A 20,584-nucleotide genomic window follows, 5' to 3' on the forward strand; every position below is an offset into this window, starting at 1 on the left:
AGGGATATAGAATTTCATTAGGACACCTGTTCAACTGTTGAACGTGGAAGTGGTTTGATCATGCTTTGGGCTTGTGCTGCAGCCAGAATGCAGAAGAATGGATTCAGTTAAATTCCTGCAAACTCTGGAGGCAAACATCACACCATCTGTAAAAAAGCTGAAGATGAAGAGAGGATGGCTTCTACAACAGGACAATGATTCTAAACACACCTCAAAATCCACAATGAACTTCCTCAAGAGGCGCAAGCTGAAGGTTTTGCCATGGTCCTTATAGACCCCCGACCTAAACATCATTAAAAATCTGTGGATAGACCTCAAAAGAGCAGTGCATGTAAGACTCTCACAGACCTAGAAGCCTTTGCAAAGAAGAGTTGGCGAAAATCTCCCAAACAAGAACTGAAAGACTCTTAAATGGTTACAAAAAGTGTTAAGAAGCCTGATACCTGCCAAGGGGGTGCTATTAAGCATTGATAATACAGGGTGCCCAAACTTTTACTCCATGCCCTTTTCTTTTTTTGTTATTTTGAAACTGGAAAAAGATTGAAATCAAAAAAGTAATTAAAATATTGAAGAAATGCGTCATCTTTAACTTCATGCCTTTTGAAGATCAATTCATTTTCTACTTACTTAACTACTCACAGTAAACAAAATTTTGACCAGGGGTACCCAAACTTTTGCATGCCACTGTATTGATAGCACATTTTACCACAGCCAGAGACTGTAAAAAAAACATAAACTATCATTAGATTTTCAAATGTAGTCCTTGGACTCATAATGTGCGACTAATCCTTCTGTCAGAAAAAAAACATAACCAAATCTGAGCTTAAAATACTGATATTTCATTAAAATCACTTATTCCATGTCTCATTTACAGTTTCGCCTAAAATAAACCATTTGTAACATCTAACTAGTATGAACAAAGCCCGATGCTTTTATTCAGCTCCAGCATTTCATCCTCAACTTTTAAGTTTTAAACATCAAATGGTAAGTTGTAAAAACCTAATAACTTATTTGTGGTGAAGGGAATGTCATGAATTCTCTGCTTATGCTCAGGGGAAAATATTTGTGGCTTTGGGGAGGGTCGAAATGAAATAAAAAACGAAGTCACACCCTAGCCACCATCCCTCCTCAGACAAGTAAAGAACAGTCCCTATTAGGGGGACAGCCACTGAAACATGGCATCCTATTATTGCCTTCAAGTGCTCTCGGAAACAAAAGCTACATCTAAGCAGATACCTATTGAAAAGGTAAATAGTACAGGATCACCCGATTTCATTGCTCACAATGCTCTTCTAAAATCAAAAGATCAATAAATACACAATACTGGAATTTGTCTGATGTGGTATCAATATGCTTATTTCAGTTTCTGATATCATTGCTGTTGGTTTTTCTTCCTGCAATAAAGGCATGCCATTTGAATCCACAATGGCGTACAAAAATCAAACACATTTAAACGTACACGTGTAACACACATTTGAAACACAACCAGAGCACAGTTTCTATTTATAGCTAATGTGCGATAAGTCCAGGAGCCAACACGCCTTTCCAAAGTCGGAGGTTACGAGGAGCTCAAAAGGCAGCATCAGCTGGGTTCAAACCAGATGGAGGCTGGACAACGGGCTGCTCTGCCTTCTGCTGCTGCCGAGACACTGCTGTGTAACAACACACAGAGCACAGAGGACCGTCGGCATCACCACAACACCGGCCACCGTTAGAAAAGTAGATAACGGTACCCGTAAGGTAAAGTCTGCCATAAGTTAGCGTGAAAGCGTAGTTTCGCAAACGGCAAGGACCCATATGTTAGCTAAATGAAGTTTGACAGGCTAGCGTCAGGGTTAGCTATCTTCAAGGAGCTAGCTCCAATGCTGGCTACAAGTGCTGCCACTAGCAGCTCGGTTATGTCAGCGGCAGCTTGTGGACGCCGCTAGCCTTTTGAAGTTGAATGACTGTGGCCATCTGGCAAACAGGCGTTAGCTAGCGTTACTTGTTTAGCCTGTGCTGTCAGCCGGTATCTAGCTGGATAACGTTAAAGGCTGTGAGCATATCTCCACTGTCTGCTCACTCACTCTGTTTGGGAAACGACCTGACAGAAGCAAATGGCTTTTACTATTTAATTAGCCATTTAAGCTAGCAATGCGTACTATATTATATCAGAATAACGTTAGCTTGCCACCGGCGTCGGATTATTGCACTCCGTGGTACAAGTGTGCCCTGCCCAGCAGCGTCACTCATAGCATTTCGCATAATGAGTGATCATTATGCTAAAGTCAAGATTCAACTCGAGCAAATGAAATCATTAGGCGAGGATGCCAAAAAGGAGGGTGTGGACACTGAGGGGCAGGTGCCAGTGTGTTCTCCCCCTGCTTCTGTCTCACCAGACCCTCCCAGCATCACCATAGCAGGCAGGGATGCCTCTAACACCTCCATCACTTGTAAACATAGGGGCAAGAGTCGAAGTAAGCTGGGAAAAGATGACAAGAACTCTTGTGGCAAGCACACCACAGATGTGTCAGTAGTGTCTGCTCAAATTGGGAAAAATTTAAATAGACTAGGACATGAGCGGATACTTCACATTAAAGGAACTGGAAAGATATTGCAGGGCAAGTCAGAGACCAATGGGAACTATGTAACCATCCATCCATCCAAAAACATTCAAGAAACACGCCGTGAGGATGGATTCAAAGTTGCAAGGAAGAGAAGACCAGTGACGGTGGATACCTCGAAAGCCAAAACCTCCTTGGAGGCACTGAAGATAAGCATCAAGCAGCTGAAGTGGAAAGAGGTGTGCTACATGAGTTTTCCTTCTGCTTTTTTTGCTGTTTGTCTCGTAGAAATGTTACTCACTCGTGCTGTGCCGGTTTTATTCCCATGAAATACTAGGGTGCTGGTTTCACAAAGTGGTGCACGGCTTGACCCAAAGAGGATCCCTGATATTAGCTGCGTCAGTGTTTCATTTAAATGACAACCATCTTAGCTGTTGGTCACAAATGTGCATGGATGGAAACCTCTGTCTTACTGTTCTCCAGCTACAATATGTGCTATTGAGAACCATGTGTTTGCAGACACAGGCCTGGGGGTGTGATGAGCTGGCTTTGGGTTTGAGAGGTCACACATGAGCAAAGGCAGCCTGGAGTGTCTCTGTGTGTTGGAAGAACTAGAAAAAAAGGACAGCACTGTACATTTCCTAATGATTTTTTAAGAATATAAACCTGCATTGCACTACTATAACCTGAGATGACTTTTCTGGGCATTAAAACAATCGCTAAAAGACAGTAGATTCTTAACTGCTGCAGCCCATAAACATTAGGCCTACTGTAATGGACTGTTAAGCGGGGTTAAAATCAATCTAGTAATGATGACATCAGCCAGCCTCCCACTGGAAAAACCTATTCTATCTGAATGGGGCTTCAGATTAGATTATGTAATAGTTTGCCAACATCTGAAATTTTATGAGAGGCAGTATCTTTGACGAAATGTGAATCGCAAAGCTTTTCAGATGTTGGAAGTGAAATTTGAGTGTGTGTAGGAGTGGTATGTTTGCAAGAACTTAGATTATTGATTTGTTTTTTGCTAAATTTTAGGCATGGACATCACGGGCGGATTCCGATTCAGAGGACTAAAATGCAAATATTTGATTTCTATACATGATTTATTTTTTCTCACTGTGACTATCTGCTACTTTTTAAACCTAGCGTATTTATAATGATCCATAATTAAAATTAACAGATGAATTTACTTCCAATATCTTCTGTTATTAGAGTGGTGCAGGGATTACATTTATTTGTAAACCAACATGGAAGTTAGCATTGCCCTGGTTCTCTCAACAAAAAGCCAATGGGATTTTTCCATTGGATTTTAGGTTATTGCAGAAAAAACCTCTGTGGCAAACAAATGTTCACGATACTTAGCCTACATGGTTTTAAGCAGGATTATCTTCACAAATGAACACCACTGTTGGGATTTTTTTCATGCACATTCGCCAGAAGTAAATAGCTAACATTAGACTATATATGAACTACACCACATTTGCACGACTTCAGTGTTGCCTCCATGACGAGGCTGTAAAGCTGTGTTTGTTGGGGTTCGGCTTGATGGTGCTCTGTAGTCTCATTTAGCCACTCGTTAGCAGCTATCCTCAGAATTTTACAAGAGGTGTATTTACTGGTGTATTTTGTGTCGTAGAACAAAACGTGAAAGTCTCTGAAGCTTGTGTCAACCACAGACTTTATGTCAGGCATCTTACCCAAAACCCAATGACTTCGAAACAAGGGAACCAGGAGTGCTAAAACGCTAACTCATTTCTGAGTTTTAGGACTCCTTCCTGCACCACTCTGTGATATTAAGTTAGAACGTAAACATGAAAAATGTGTGTACGTCTGTTAAGTTCACCATCTAGTTGGTTAGACAAGGAACCCAAACATGATGCAGTGACACATATGTTTTGCCTCTGTCACATTTCACCATCCAATAAGTTCAGCCATAAGAAACTTGCAGTCTGGTCTTACAAAATTGTTACAGGCGATCATAATGTTGAGAAATGGGTTTAGATTTCCATTTATTGACTTCTCTGCATTGACATGATCTCTCAAGAAAGAATTGCGATGCATCTAGAAATCGATTTACATGCGTATACCAATGACTGTATAGGAACATGGACAACACATTAGTGATGTCATGATACCTGAATTTTTAACTTTGATGCAATACCTTGAAAAATATCCATATCCACCAGGAAATTCACTTCAAGGGTGTATATTCAATTCAATTCAGCACTTTATTCCAGACATAGAGGCAGTCCATAGTACAGTACAATAAATAAATAATTCAAAGTTTTAATTAAATGATGAATGTAACAAAACTATAATATGACAACGAGCAGAAAACAGTAGAATGACTGTAGTAAACATTAACAGTAAGCGAGAGCAAGGCAGTATAGCTAGTATCAATGTATCAATCCTGTGAAACCATTTCAGATATTAAGAATTGAGATGTATCAATAAATCGCTAGATTTGACAACACTACAACGCATCTCTGCTTCCTCACACTGAACAAAAATGAAGCTAAGACATCCCAGTTACAGCCACTGCCATCTTGCACTGGTGTCATCATTTGGAGCCAGAGTCCTTGCAGTAGTGATCTCCACAGAATCAAGTTCCCATCATCTGCCTAGTTGCAAATGGCACCATTGATTGCAAGTACACCGAATTGCACATACAGCTGTCGTTGTCTCATTTTATAACAAATTATAACCAAACTAATTGGAAAATGAGGACTTGAATGTACATCAGTGTTAGACCTACCAAAAATGACAGAAACCACCTTTGGGAAAAATTTATCTGATGTGTGCTTTGACTGTTTAGCACATGTCCCTTGGCTAACATGTAGGGGGTGGGTTTTCTTACCTATACTGAAGCCAGCCATGAGAGGGGTGATTGAGATGTTTTGGCTTCAGTTTTGGGGAGTTGTCATGTTTTCCATCTTTATTATACAGTCTGTGGTACATACAGTAGTGAAAGTGGCTAAACTGATCTGTCAGAAAATGCAGAGATTTGATAGCGATAAGGTCAGAGAGTGGATTCCCAGAAACACGTGACTGTTTCTGTTTAACTAAACATAGGTAATATGTTAATGAATCTTTTTATGATTTGGTCACTCTCTTGTAAGTACTAATGTGTGTTTTAAGCAGCCAAATGCCCTTTAATTTTGTCATATCGATCTTTGTTTCTCGATATTACTTCGTAATTTCTGTGAGGGCTCTGGGACCAGGAAAGTTTGTTTCTGGCTGATTGTGTTTCAGGCTAAAAGTCAAGATGATCATGAGTACACTGAGGCTGTTGAGGCTCTGCAATTACTATTCATGTTAATGTGAACATGACTTGCACAATATGTGCAAAACTTGCACATATTTGTATTATTATTATTAAGAGTTTTCTGAGTTGGTATTATAAAGTAAGTTGTAAATGGAGTCATCAATTGAGAAAATAATCTGCAGATTAATATTGTTAGTTGCAGCTCCAATTAAGAGTATGATGACGTGTTATCCTTTTGGATAGATTATTTATTTCCAGTATCCCTATCAATGTTTGAAGAAGTGATTGATTGAAAACTTGGCACTTGGCACAATCACCATTAACCTAGCCTTAACTTGATGATGCCAGTTTGCATGCCTTTAGTGTATAGACCTTTTTCACGGCAGACATTTTGACAGGTCAGAGTAGGAGCAACACAGGTGTGTTCAATGACACTAATGACAGCTGCGTTCCACTTAGGGGAGACCCTGGTATTGTCCATGTTGGCTAAATGTTACTAGCTTACTGGGACACTGAATGGAACTCAGCCATCCTTAATGTTATCAATTTCACCTGTGCTTTTTCTACCGACACAAGTCAAAATGACTGCTGTGAAAAAGGTCCATAAAGTTACAGAGGATGGATGTGGATGAAAGTTGTTCTAAATATAAAGCAACACCTTTAAAACATTCATGAGCATGCTAATTGATCCAGTTCTTCTTTCTCCGAGCCACAAACACCATCTGGTAAGGTTTGAATGTGATGCAATTAATACCTGCTATCAGCCATTATTAACATGGTCTCCATTATGCATGAGAAGTAAAGAAGGGCAATGCCCTGAAAGCGGTGAGGTAAAGACTACTTATCACCAGTGACCACACAGTGACACTTAAACCCTTCCAGGTCTGGTATCGGAAACGGTAGACAGAAGGCCTATACATTACCATGCTTTGTCCTTATGGTCCACCCCCAACAAAGTCAAGGGCGCTATAGATCCTGCGCCATTTAAAAGTACTTGTCAACATCTTTGAAGGGGTTGAAACTTCAGTAGTCTTGCTCTGTTTGTTTGTCAATTATGAAATGAAAATTGAGTGGTGAAAATCAATTTAACGAGTTATACCACATGTAGCGCTTAGCAGGTTTACGACATAGGATACTGGATACAATTTTGGAAAGTTTCTGAGGACATTTAAGTGACTGACATTTGACTTAAAGGTTCATTTACATCCAGATCACTACGTCTCTACATCTGCAGTTTTTTCTGGCCATAGGGACGGCCGTCAACTGACTTTGAACATATGGCATTCTCTCACACAGTGGGAAATGATTAGCCTTAAGCGCCTCTAATCCAATAGACTTTTAGTCCTCTTTGAGGCAGAGAGAGAAAGGCAAGGCAGAGGGTCTGAGTGACAACTTCAGAAAATAAGACTAATAACCTTGCATTTAATCATGCGCTTGGTATTTTGATTAGGATTCCACAGACTAAGCTGGCATTTTAAAAGGCATGCCACCTGGAGGCAACCTTGGGGCATCTTTAGAGGTATAGCTGAAATTATAAATGCATGACAGATGTGTTGCAACCTGAAATATCCTCTATATGGGTAGATTTTTGCTACGTTAGCTAAGATGGAATACATTGTCCTTTGGCTGGGCTTCAGTGAACGATTCACAAAGTGGCTCAGAAAACAAACTTTTGCTTCACAAGATTAAAGAAATACTGCATCCCCAAATGACCGCTTGTATATCAATCACTCACCCTGCTTACTTTGAATTAGTGAAGGAAACTTTGTTTTCCTGGCATGCCTCCACACTGAATGAAGAATCCAAAAAACAGAAAACTCTTGATGAATGGAAGTCATGGGGTGGGCGTTAAACAACAGTAAAGCTGTTTCAAAACATCTGTTTACAAACTCTCACACAATTCATGCAGTGTAATCCAACTATCATTTATCCAATCATATGCTCAGTACTTCCCAAACAGACAGACCTTTCTGAAGGGGAACTGAACTGAAACGGAGACTTATCTATGCTCTGTTCAAAGCCATACTCTGTTATTAAAAAAAGTTATTTTACATTGGTGAACACAGGAGCTGTTGGTCTACTGCTGCCTTGATCAGTTAGTTTGTTTTGTGTTATTGTGTTACTATGGTGTTTTAAAGGCTTCGTTGGGATTCACCAAAGTCACACAGTAACACAAACTAACCACAGATTGAGGATTGAGGCAGTGGTATACCAGCAGCTCCTGTGTTTGGCGAGGTAAAAATAACTGTTTTTGTCAATGGAGTCTGGCTTTGCAGAGAGCATAGATACATTTGACGTTTATTCCAGTTCCCCTCTGTAAATGGCTTCCTATTTGATGAGTACTGAACATATGACTGGATAAATTCAACTTGGATTATACACAAGTTGTGTGAGAGTTCGTAAACAGATGTTTTGATATAGTTTTGCTGTTGTTTAACACGGCCCCTTTTTACTCAATTCATCAAAATTGTCTCCATTTTTGGATTCTACGTTCACTGTAGGCTTGTTGTAATGTAATGCCGGGTGAGTAATTGATATACAATTGGTCATTTAGGGGGTGAAGTGTTCAGTCCACAGCACTGGGTTGAGCAGTGTTGCTAGGTCGATCTCTTCGTACATAAACAAGATGGCTATTTTGGGGCCTTATCCTTAGAAACTACTCAAATTAATTTGACCTCCTTCTCTGATGCGATTAGACAGTTATACGCTGGCATCTGTGTGGCAGTATTTATAGCAGGTCTTGGCTGTGGAGCAGGGTTTCCCTGGTTCACACGCTCCCATGCTAACTCATTAATGAGCAGCTCTGTCAGACATCTATCTTGTAGCCGGGCAGTGGGGTGGGTCTCATGAGAGTAGAATTTAGAAGTGGTGACGATATGCTGCTGACCCTCCAGTGCAACTTGATATAGAGTCCTGATGTAATAAAGTTATTGATAGATTCCATGACAGAATTCTTCTTACTGTAGCTTAACGTTGATATTTTGAAATTCAGATGTAAGCTGTCTCAAGTTTTAATATATTAATGAGCTGGGTGGAAATCAGGGAGTGTATTTTTAAAATAAATTATTTATCTGTTTGAGCAGGTTATACAGACTGAAGACAGATGAGAGGATGCACTGAGCAGTTATGCCAGGTTATGAACCTGCTTGCAGTGTTGGGAAGGTAACTTTTGAAATGTAATTGGTTGCAGAATACTAGTTACCCTATTAAAAATGCAAGAGGTTATGTAAGTATTTTAATTACTTCATCAAATTAATGTAACCTATTACATTTGATTATAGGGATGCATGATAATATTGGCACGTCATCAGTATCAGACAATATTGGCTTTAAAATGAACTATCAGAATCAGCCAACATGCTGTTTTTATTTTGCACAATGAATCAATATTACATACATTGAAAAGTATTGTATATCATGTCTCCATCTGCTGGTGGGCCATCATGATAAGAGTATGCATGCATAACGAGATGCTATAATTCCACTACAGAAGAGACTGGATTACTAAAATTTGGTGGTTAATAACTGGTAGTTATCAGTCAAATGAGTTGCTACTTAATGACAAAAAATCCAATCCACTATGGTGCATCCCTATTTGATTACTTTTTATGTGACTTATTGCGGTGACATTAACTTAGATTACATTATTATTAGACTACATTACCTGTAGATGTTTCCCCAGATTTGACATTGAGCATTTGGATGCTGACAGCATTTTTACTGTTGGTAAACAAGCTTAATTATGCTGTAATGTTAGAGCCTTTTTTTTTTTTTTATTTTTAGAAGGAAATATTGTTGAATTTCCAGCTCTGGAAGGCGTTCTTTTCTGATGACATGTCCACCTCCTTTGCATGGCCGGCTGGTTGCAGCCAGGCATAGGAGGCTCTGTTGGCTAGAGCAATATGCCCTGATTTGATTGGCAGATGAGACGCGATGCAAATTCAAACAAGAGAACTAGTCAAAAACAAAGCTTAAAATTTGGGTGCATACTGCCAAATGAGTGGAGCCTGTCTGAACATAGAGACAGCTCCTTGTTAGCTATCCTACACTTGATGGTGTTGTACTCTAATTTGTCCCAGTGGCTTTAGGGTCCAGCGTTGTTTGTAATTTACTTGCGTAACTCTATTACATGTAGCTTGGTGACTCCCTAACACTGCCTGTATGGAACTCTCCTCTTTATTAGAGTGTACAGGTTTAGGGATAAACACTGTCAGGATATTATGTTATGGATTTTCTGCAGTATGTGGGAGAAATGTGAGATTGGATGCTGTATTAAGTGCTCATGCACTAGTCAGGGGTCCAAACACTTCTTGACCTCTATCATTTATGTTTAAAAGCCCCATTTAAGATGAGATACCTCTGTCTGCTTTGATATGAGATGGAAAATTAAATGGAAATTCAAAGGATGAATGTGCAGACATGAAATTTGGATATATCTCTATATCACACTGTGACTGTAATATCCTGTCCTTTTGACTTCATTGTAGCAACGCTTTCGGTGCTGAATATGTGGTTCGGAGTGTGTGAGTGTGGGCAGGAGGAGAGGTGCAGAGGACAAAAGCTGCACCTTGTGCCAGTAGGATTGCCCAGCTCTCTAAATCCTTTTATAGTATCTTTTTCCCTGCTCATCACAACAGAACACGCACTACCTACCATCTTTAGGCAAGATTATCCCTGCACTCTTGGATCACCATAGGGACAAACATCCTGCCAATGTCCTTAGTCATATTAACAGATTAAGCCTTCTCTTACTTACAGATGGAAAAAAGCGTGATATTTATTAATATTCATATCACTCTTTACTTTTAAAAATCATCTTTTATTTCACCCTTTTAATGTTCTCTTGTGTTTCCTCAGTTTCCTCTGGGAAGACGAGCAGCGTGTGATATCTACTGGCATGGCGTCTCCTTCCATGATAATGAAAATATCATCTCAGGGCAGGTGAACAAGTTCCCAGGTATTTCACCGCCTCTATCACTCTTCTTTAACCTGCTGTTTTCGTAAAGCACCCTACACCAGTGCTTGTTGAACTGTGGGTGGAGAGATGGCTTTATTTCAGCTTGCAGCACTTCATGTGTATTCTGTAATCACAGCACGAGGGATTTAGTTTAAAGCCTTACTGATCCTCATGGCTCCGGTGCTAACCTTTTCATGCCATGGCAATAATCATTACTTTCGAGACTTTAGAGATTATTGTATTAGTAAGAAATTTACATCCAAATCTACATCACTGGCTTGTATTTATCTTGCACCATATGACACTTTAGTCATATTGAGTTGTATCTCCTAACAAGGTCATGTCTGTTTGCCTTCCTTCTAGTCCTTCTATCGATTGTTTTTGTCTTCTTAGTGCAATATAATTTCCTTTAAAGACAAACTCCCAAGTGCATTTTAACTGATATGTTAGATGACAGTCTCTTGCATGTATTGTATCTATTAAACATTGCTTTGTGCATTGTAGGAATGATTGAAATGCTGAGGAAGATCAACCTGAGTCGGGCAGTGCGGACTATGCAGGAGTTGTTTCCAGAAGAGTATGACTTCTATCCCCGTTCCTGGATCCTGCCTGAGGAGTGCCAGCAGTTTTCCACACAGGTATAGTTATTAACAAAAGCAAGATGATACTGGACATGATATGTGGAGATTTTTTTTTATATTAACTGAAATAAGTTGCTGCACTTTTGTATTTTACTGCAGTGAAAACATTGGATACTATGGTAAATGGATGGACTTGCACTTGCATACACCTTTCTAGTCTTCTAACCACTCAAAGCACTTACACCACAGAATGACAGTCGCCCATTCACACACTGCTGTGCTGAGGCTACCGTACCGAGTGCCACCCGCTACTCAGTAACCATTCACACGAACGCACACAACCATGGCACAGCTATTGGGAGCAATTTGGGTTTCAGTATCTTGCCCGAGGATAATTCAACATGCGGACAGGAGAAGCGGGGATTGAACCAAAGATTTTCTGATTAATGGACGACTCGCTCCATCTCTTGAATCACAGCTGCCCCTATGGCTCAAGTGCATTTAGGGCATCTCCAACTCCACTTTTGCAAGTAAGACTCCCTTAATTAATCATAGGTATGTTTTGGGCATAACGTGAATTCAGCCAATCAGAGTGTCCCATTCCCTTTAAAATGCACATTGCTATTTACATTGCAGATTCGGCAAATTGGAGAAACCGGGGTTTTCTGCTGAGAGTAATGCAGTAAAAGCGGTATTGTCAATGCAGCAAATATAGTTGGACATTTAAGCACCAAAGATAAACAATTGTAGTTTTAAACTTGACAGAAGAAACTGAACTAAACTTTAAGCTTCTGAAATTATCAATGAAGTTTAGCTGCTCCTCGTGCATAAATGCGCACAGCATCTCTCTTAATGGAGAGTCACAGAGCAACTCTGCTCTCTGTTACATTCACATTTTAGAGAATGCAATTAATATTAATGATGATCATTAATAATGTATTATTTTACCCAGCCACAGCCCATCCGTGCATCCCTGTGTGTGTAACAAGCAGAGCGTATGCGTGTTGTGAACTCACCTCAGTGTGAGCACTGCTATCTGTATAATGTGCCCTTTAAGTAGCAGAAAAATATTGCACCATTGACTTTAGGCTTTCTGCTGCTTCAGAATAGCAATATGTCAAAAACACATCTAACCATACCTCATTTTAGGGCATAGACGTCCATGGGTGCACAGACGGGTGCAAGTTGCTATTTACACTAAAGCTTAAACAGACGCAATTAACAAAAGAGTCATTTAACATTGAATTTACAATGTTAAATTCAGCTAGAGATATCAGTGTACTTGATTTAAATGAATGTTTTTCACAGCAGACATCTTGACTGCTTTTATATTTGAGACAGACAGCAGACTTTCTATGGATTATCATAGATACAAATTGCTTGATAAATAAGCAGAACAGCTTTATAAATAAAAGGCAACGCTGAAAAGTAAAGTCACTGTTTCTTTTTGTCATCTTGCTTCCTCTGAATTTTAGGAAAATTTCCAGTTTTGAGCAAAAACAACACAGATGCTGAAGTCTTCTGTTGTCTTTAGCCTATTAGTGCTCTTTTCTCTGTATCCCCAGTTATATCGGCTCACCATGTTTCATTGAAACAATGTTCTGAGTAGGATGACTTGTTAAATTCCAGTGTCATGTGCTCTCTTCATTGCTCACTTTCCTCGAGGGGAAAAAGACAGACTGTAACACATTTATGAATATTACCCTTTATGGTCATCTGGCACTCCTTAACACATGGTTGAATCTAGTAGGATTATCTTTTAAGGGAAATACAGTGTTGAGTGTGTGCAGACACCTATAACAGGGAGGGAGAACTGTGAGGAGAATAGGGTACAGTGATCCAGCATGTCACAACCAGTTACCAAGCGTGCCATTCACCAAGAACAACAAACCTTAAATGAACTCATAGCATTTATCCAGGTCTGTGTGTTATGTTAATCAGTTTAGGAGGGAAGGGGATGAGACAAGGACAGAACCGTTTAAAGTAGTTTTTTTACTAATCCTCCCTGACATTTTGACAGGCTTGGAAAAAATTCTGCTAGTCAGTGGCATGCTTATTGTGCAATATTGTGCAGATTTGTAATCATATATAATTTCAGTTATTCAATGCACTTTTATTTAGAAAAATGTTAGAATATTTCCATCACAGCTTAACTGATTGTGGCAGGTGCCAGTTTATTGTTATGCAATTGCATGGGCAGGTGGTGAATAATTCGTATTTAGGGAAATTATAGTATATAGCAACAACATATTATGTCCAGCAGGGGGCAGCAGAATATCACTATTATTTTATTCCAGTTTAGTTTACAGCAGACCAAACTGTTTCCCACTAGAGAGGCACAGATCATAGATTTTTATTCCAAATGTTCTGCATGTCACTGTGCCAAACATCAGGCATTAGACTGTCAGCCCAAGTGAGTATTGCGTGAATTTTGGCTTTGCATGTATATGTGGTGTTGGTTTGTTGATTTGGTAACATGTCCAAAGACAAAAAATAACACTTGACTCAGGAATAACTGTGGGTAGGTAGGTAAGTTAACGTTAGCTGTTTCATGTAGGGCTGCACTAACTATTATTTTCATTATGGATTAATCTATTTTATAGATTGATTACTTCCAAGATTAATCAATTAATTGTTTAGTCAATAAAATATTTAAAAATGCTCATCACAGTTTCCCATAACCCAAAGTGACATCTTCAGATTGCTTCTGTTGTTGAACCATTAGTCCAAAACCCAAAGACTTTCAATTTACCATCAAAAGTGATGAAGGACAGCAGTAAATTCTTACATTTAAGAGGCTGAAATCAGCAAATGTTTGACATTTTTGCTTGAAAAATGATTGACATGATAAATCGATTATCAAAAGACTTTGTGATTAATTTTCTTTTAACTACTGATTAACTTATTGCCCAATCATTGCAGCTCTGGTGTCATGAGACTTGAGCAAAATGCACATAGATTTGATTACTTCACCCTGGTTCATATGGATATAGTACATGTAGAAGTTAAATAAGTGTTTTATTTTTAACCAAGGGTTTAGCCCTGGAACTAGTGTAGTGACAATTTTCTGATGTCCATAATTTCTTGGGATAATTTTGGCATCAGAACATTCTGTCATGTTGGTCTTCTCTCCCACCAATCTGTTTCTGCTGTAAACTGATACAATAAGACATTAACTCAGTAATTTATACGTTTAGAATATGAACAGTAACTTTATTTGAATGGTTAATATCATACACTGTTGCTCAGAAGTTTGGGGCCACTCAGAAAATTTCACGTTTTCCATCAAAAGTCGCACTTCTATTAGGGCTGTCAGCGTTAATGCATTAATTGTGATGCAGTAAAAGTCTGAAGATAACGCGTTATTACTTTTTGATCATCTTAATCGCTTGCTGCTATTTCGTCCCTTAAACCCTAGTCAAGCTGCTGCAGCGGCCTCCTGCTGCCACAGTGATGGAAAATAATGACACCACTGCACTTTTGAATGGCTCAGTTCACTTTAAAATGGCCCAGTTGACAAGTCAAAAGTAATGTGCACCTTGTGTCTAACAGAATTTAAATAGCACTGAAGTACTTGAGTTTGCAGCTAATCAGACTGATGTCAGCGGGCTGGCATGGGTAAAATCGGCAAAGAATGATTTTGGAGTTTGATAATCACCACAGACCTGTAGATGAAACTAAATTGAGTAAGTTAACTACAGTGCTTGCTAGATGAGTGGCAACTGACTTCAGATTAGGTAACATCGTGGGAGACTGGGGTCTAAGGGACGTCCTCAAAGGATCCTTGACAAACTTTGTCAGAGGATCCTCCATATCCAGCAATTACAGACATGTGGCATTCCAGCTGTCTATTTGCTGAGGTTTTCTAAAGAAATTTCACTCTATGCTTTCTGAAACACCTCACACAAGTTGGATTGGCTTGATGGTCAGTTCTTGCGCAGCATACGGTCAAGCTGTTCCAACAACCTAATAGGGTTGAGATAGGGTGACTGGGTGATTACATTAAAGACAGAATATCAGCTGACTGGTCCTTCCCTAAACAGTTATTGCATAGTTTGGAGCTGTGCTTTGGGTCATTGTCCTGTTATAACAGGAAATCTGCTCTAATCAAGTGCCATCCACAAGTTATTGAATGGCATTGCAAAATGGAGGCATTGCTTTCCTTATTTAAGATCCTTTTTACCCTGCACAAATCTCCCACTTTACCAGCACTTAAGCACGCCCAAGCCATCACATTTAATCCACCATGCTTGACAGATGGCATCAAGCACTCCTCTAGCATCTTTTCATTTGTTCTGTGTCTCTCAAATGTTTTTCTTTGGGATACAAACACCTCAAACTTGGATTTGTCTGTCCAGAACGCCTTTTTCCAATCTTCCTCTGTCCAGTGTCTGTTTTTTTGCCCATCTCAGTCTTTTCCTTTTATTGGCCAGTCTCTGATATGGCTTTTTCTTTGCTACTCTGCCGAGACAGACAGCATCCTGGAGCTGAGACCAGTGTTTTGTGGGTTATATGAGTAGTAGTTTAATTAGTGGTAGTGTATGTCTTATTTATATCAAGATGTTTAGGACCTATGATGAATTGTTAACAACTTTCAAAGCACTGACAAAGTTTAGACTCGGGGAATCTAATCCTTTCTCACTCTGACCTCTGCTGTAGATTCGCATGGTGAAGGAGAACGATGCCACAGTGAATCCCACCTTCATTGTCAAGCCAGATGGAGGCTCTCAGGGGGACGGCATCTACCTCATTCGTGACCCTAGTGACCTAAAGCTCATGGTGGGATCACAGGCCAAACAGGCTGTTGTCCAGGAGTACATCCAAAAGCCGTTACTCATCGACAAGCTAAAGTTTGATATCCGCCTCTACGTGCTGCTGAAGTCCCTGGAGCCATTGGAGATCTACATTGCCAAGGAAGGCCTGACACGTTTTTGCACAGAGCCCTACCAGGTAGCCATGACAGTGCTGATGATGCCAACACGTTAACTTTGAAGCTAGTAATTTGCTTTTGATGCCATCAAACGTACAGATAAGTCAGGTCATTCTCATTCTGATTGTGTAGGAACCAAGCCAGAAGAACCTGAGCCATGTCTTCATGCACCTGACAAACTACTCCCTCAACGTCCACAGCGGAAACTTTGTCCACTCAGACAGCCAGAGCACGGGGAGCAAGCGCACTCTGTCCAGCGTGCTGTACAGGCTCGCAGCTAAAGGTGTAGACATCAAGAAGGTGTGGTCAGACATCATCGCTCTAGTCATCAAGACTTCCATCGCCGTGGTGCCTGAACTTAGAGTCTACTACCAGGCTGATATACCACCCGGAAAACCAGGACCCACTTGCTTCCAGGTGGGTAGCAATATTTACTGCTCCTCTGCCTTCCTATTCACCTACCATTCTAACGTACCTTTAGATCTCTCAGAATCTTTTCAACTTTTTCGACTGCGTAAGTCTTTAGGTGATTATTGTTGGTTGTTGTCTGCACGGCGTAAACAGAAAAAGGCTAAATGGGCTAAAAACAAGGAGGTAAACAGATATTTTTGAAAACATATTTCTCCCCTCTCTTAAAAAGAAAATCTGTCCACATGACATTCATTTTCCACACAATATCTCTGTCCAAAGTAAAATGCAAAAATAACATCAAATGCTCACAGGCATTTAGCTGCCTTCTACAGTCTTCCCTCGTTGCAAAGGTAGAAAAGTGTACAGGGTATCTTTTTCATAACACCTACTGGAGGTCTCATCACTCGATTCCTCCTCGGTATAAGGTCGAAGGAGCTCCCTCAAAGATACAAGTGATACTCTATATATGCAAAAGTTTTCCTTCCACTCCTCATCAACAACAATCGTACTATTGACATTGTCCCACCATCTGCTGGTTGAACCAGTCCTGATTATCCAAAACCGGACTTAAACTGCAGATGCTGAGGTTGACCAAATAACATTGGGCACAGCAGATACCTCTGGTCATCTGTGAAGTGGTGCAGCAATACTAAGTTTAAGTGTAAAATAGTCATTAGACCAAGACTTTGCCAACAAAGCATTAACAAACTGGTGGTCTTCCATTGTTGTTATTGTTTCTGGCATGTGCAAATTTAGGAGATGACGTCATTGTTTCCCAATCATGTCCACCCTAGGCTTGGGCTGTATGACAAGATTATCGTTCAACACAATATTGGTTGGCCATGAGAATAGTCCTTACGTGTCCTTGACAAGTTAATATTCAATTCTGCAACACCTGTTATGAATTTTATGCTATAGTCAGTTTCTCTGTCTCTTTTTTTTCTTGCTCTCTCTATGCTTCACCACATTATTGTAACATAAAAAGGAACATGCTGGCATACGTCTGACACTATGCATAATTACCTATGTAATATTAGCCCATACTGTGTTCACACTATAAGCGACAAAGCAACAGCGTGGCACCTATATTATCACCAATTTGCCATTAAGGTGCATTAGGAAAGATTTCCACTCTTGTTAGTAAAATTAATGCATGTGTGCTTTTTGGCAATTCTTTGGTTAAACCACAGGAAAAAAGAGAGCCAGAGAACGTGAACTAAGTGATTAACAAGCTATGCAGTAAACAAGTCTCTTCAGCTTGTTTTTTTTTTTTTTTTGTATGATAACTTGTATATCATTGTTTTTCTTAATGGCCCAACCGTAGTCCACACAGATACAAAGTAATCAGAGTTTTGAAAATTCTGCACCATAGTAGGCATTTTCACAATGTTCTTATTTAGTGACCTAAAACTCTGGTTGTGTGAATGACAGGCCAGAACGTAGAGGAAAATATCTGCTTTCAAATATATCTGTATACACGTAGACAGGGCCTCAGACATTCGGTGAGGTCCATTCTAAATAACTTCTCATTAGTTTTCACCATTTGTTGTTCAGTGCACGGATCAAGCTTGACTGATATTCCTGGTACTGTGTGTGACTTGACAGTAGACTGGAGTCTGATGAGCTGAAGTTTGAGTGTCTTAAAAGTGCATGCAGTTGGGCCAAGTGAGCTTTTCATATGTGTTCTTGTCAATAGCTTTTCTTTTTTCCCCCCCATAGACACTTAAAACTAATGTTATTTTTATCTGGAGCTCCTCCTACCACATGCACAACTTTATTTTTTAGAAAGAAAACAACCAAATGAGCCATTATGAACCAGTAACTTTCTAATTTTCCATCACTGACACTTAAACCCGAAGAGATTTTTATCTCACATTATATACACAACCTTCAGTTGTTAAGGAAAGTGATACAATATAGCCCAGTGCAATTCAGAGTTGTATTTTCCACTAACCTCCTACTCTGTTTTCACTATTGATTTCCACCCAGACCATTACCAGTTACACAGCTATATACAGTATGTACACATACATAAAAATGGCAGGAGAAAACAATTTAATGCACCCAAATGTCCCACGCATCTGTTGTAAGCCATGACCACTTCAGTAATAAATCTGATACAAATGTATATAATTTTGTGACCTAAACAGATGCAGAGAGTAGCTCTTTGTTTGGTGTTTGTGTCTCAGATATTAGGTTTTGACATCCTGCTGATGAAGAACCTGAAGCCAGTATTACTAGAGGTCAACTCCAACCCCAGTATGAGAATAGAACATGAACAGGAGGTGAGCGCGAATATCAACATCAGCATTATCATTGTATTATTATAATTATTCTGATTTACTTTGCGTTAATAAATATATGTGTTTGTTTCAGGTGGCACCAGGAGTTTTTGAATACGTTCCTAGTCCGGTCGATGAAGAGGTCAAAGTGGGTGTGATCAGGGACACTCTGCGCCTTATGGACCCTAGCCACAGGAAGCCTTCAATGTAAATACACACACTTATACATTCATGCACAGTCAACACACAGTTTGAAGTTTTCACACCATCCACCGTTTGTCTGCTGGTCTTAAAGAGTCCACTTTTAAGGACACCTTACTCTGCCCATCCCTCCTCAGAGCCCGGCTCTGCACCACTCAACAGCTCTCCATAAGCCTGTTAAATGGAAAAATTAAATTCAGCTGAGCCGAGGTGGAAATTCACACATTACTGTACGAGGCTGGTGGCTCAATCTCTCTGGCTGACCAGCCCTGTGTGGTGCCTGGCAATAAATCTCCTTTACCATTAGGGTTTGCGGAGTTTTTTCCCCCTCTTAATCTGTTTTTCTTCTATGACAAGAGGATTTACTGTTTCTATTCCACCGCCATCTCCATGTCTTGCCTCTCTCTCTCTCTTTTTCCCTCGTCTCCTCACTTCTTTCTTGCCTCCTCTCCAGATTATCTTCTGTATCAGATATGTGATCTGCTTTGTACTGCAAGTGACAGCGATATCTTCTCTGAGATAATACCCACTTAACTATTACATTCATGACCACTAACACATTGATATAATGCGCCTATAATATGTTTAATCCTCTTCCCTCCTACATTGCTATATTTTCAGACGGCTAGAATCAGCAGAACCACATCTTGTACTTGTCTGTGGATGAATTACACTACAGTACAATGTCGTATACACATTTAGAATTCTGTTCCTTTCAACTAATTCCTATCTACGTACTTTTAGAGACTCATAATCCTTTAATCTAATGTCCCTTATACTTTTTATGTTGACTTACACTTGAGGCCCTGAGTTAATGGGGATTTCTCAAAACCTTTATATCTGTATCTTTACATTTCTCAGATTCTGAGCTTAAACAATTAATCAAATACTAAGTCAAAGTAAGCTGCAATTATTTTTTGTAATTGACCATTGAAGCAAAAAGCACCAAACATTTTCTTGTTCAACCTTATTAAATTTTCCACTTGTCTTTGTCTTATGTGATAATAGTTGCATTATCTTTGACTTTTGGACTTTTGCTATGACAAAATCAGCAGTTTTAAAGGTGTCACCCCAAGCATTTTATAGACCCAATGATTAAATTGATCATGAAAATTTCAGCTACACCGACAATAGGCTTGGCTGCTATTAGCTAATTACAGATGTATGGGTATCAATGAAATGCCAAAGGTAGCAGTGTCTCCAGAAAGCATTTAGAAGTTGAGAGAACTCGGTACATAACTTAGTCATAATCTTAATAAAACAAATCAGTGAATCCCTATACAAATGTTTGCTTCAGCAATGTGTTTATAAACATAAATAAATAAAAGACTATAGGTCGATACATCATTATCAGATTTTTTTTACTTTCCAAATCACCCATTGAGCTATAATGAAAGCAACCTTTAGTTGC

At 39.5% G+C, this 20,584-nt stretch overlaps 1 protein-coding gene across 4 annotated transcripts in view; it reads left to right on the forward strand.

The window, feature by feature from the left end:
* The first annotated feature begins 1,602 nt into the window (after positions 1-1,602).
* The window catches only part of ttll11 (tubulin tyrosine ligase-like family, member 11), a 37,752-nt gene continuing 18,770 nt past the window's right edge, over positions 1,603-20,584 (forward strand). Inside the window, exons 1-7 of one of the 4 annotated variants that reach the window (XM_049604602.1) lie at positions 1,603-1,740; positions 10,669-10,768; positions 11,273-11,406; positions 16,009-16,299; positions 16,412-16,696; positions 18,880-18,975; positions 19,067-19,179. In XM_049604602.1, coding sequence (XP_049460559.1) covers positions 11,275-11,406; positions 16,009-16,299; positions 16,412-16,696; positions 18,880-18,975; positions 19,067-19,179 — 917 coding nt within the window. In that variant the 5' untranslated portion in view covers positions 1,603-1,740; positions 10,669-10,768; positions 11,273-11,274. Of the gene's footprint in view, positions 2,783-6,428; positions 6,537-8,894; positions 8,974-10,668; positions 10,769-11,272; positions 11,407-16,008; positions 16,300-16,411; positions 16,697-18,879; positions 18,976-19,066; positions 19,180-20,584 lie in introns of those variants that run through there. The other 3 variants (XM_049604597.1, XM_049604600.1, XM_049604601.1) reach the window with 3 other exon arrangements.

This window comes from Epinephelus fuscoguttatus, linkage group LG18 (genome assembly GCF_011397635.1).
Source record: "Epinephelus fuscoguttatus linkage group LG18, E.fuscoguttatus.final_Chr_v1".
Taxonomy (NCBI): Eukaryota; Metazoa; Chordata; class Actinopteri; order Perciformes; family Serranidae; genus Epinephelus; species Epinephelus fuscoguttatus.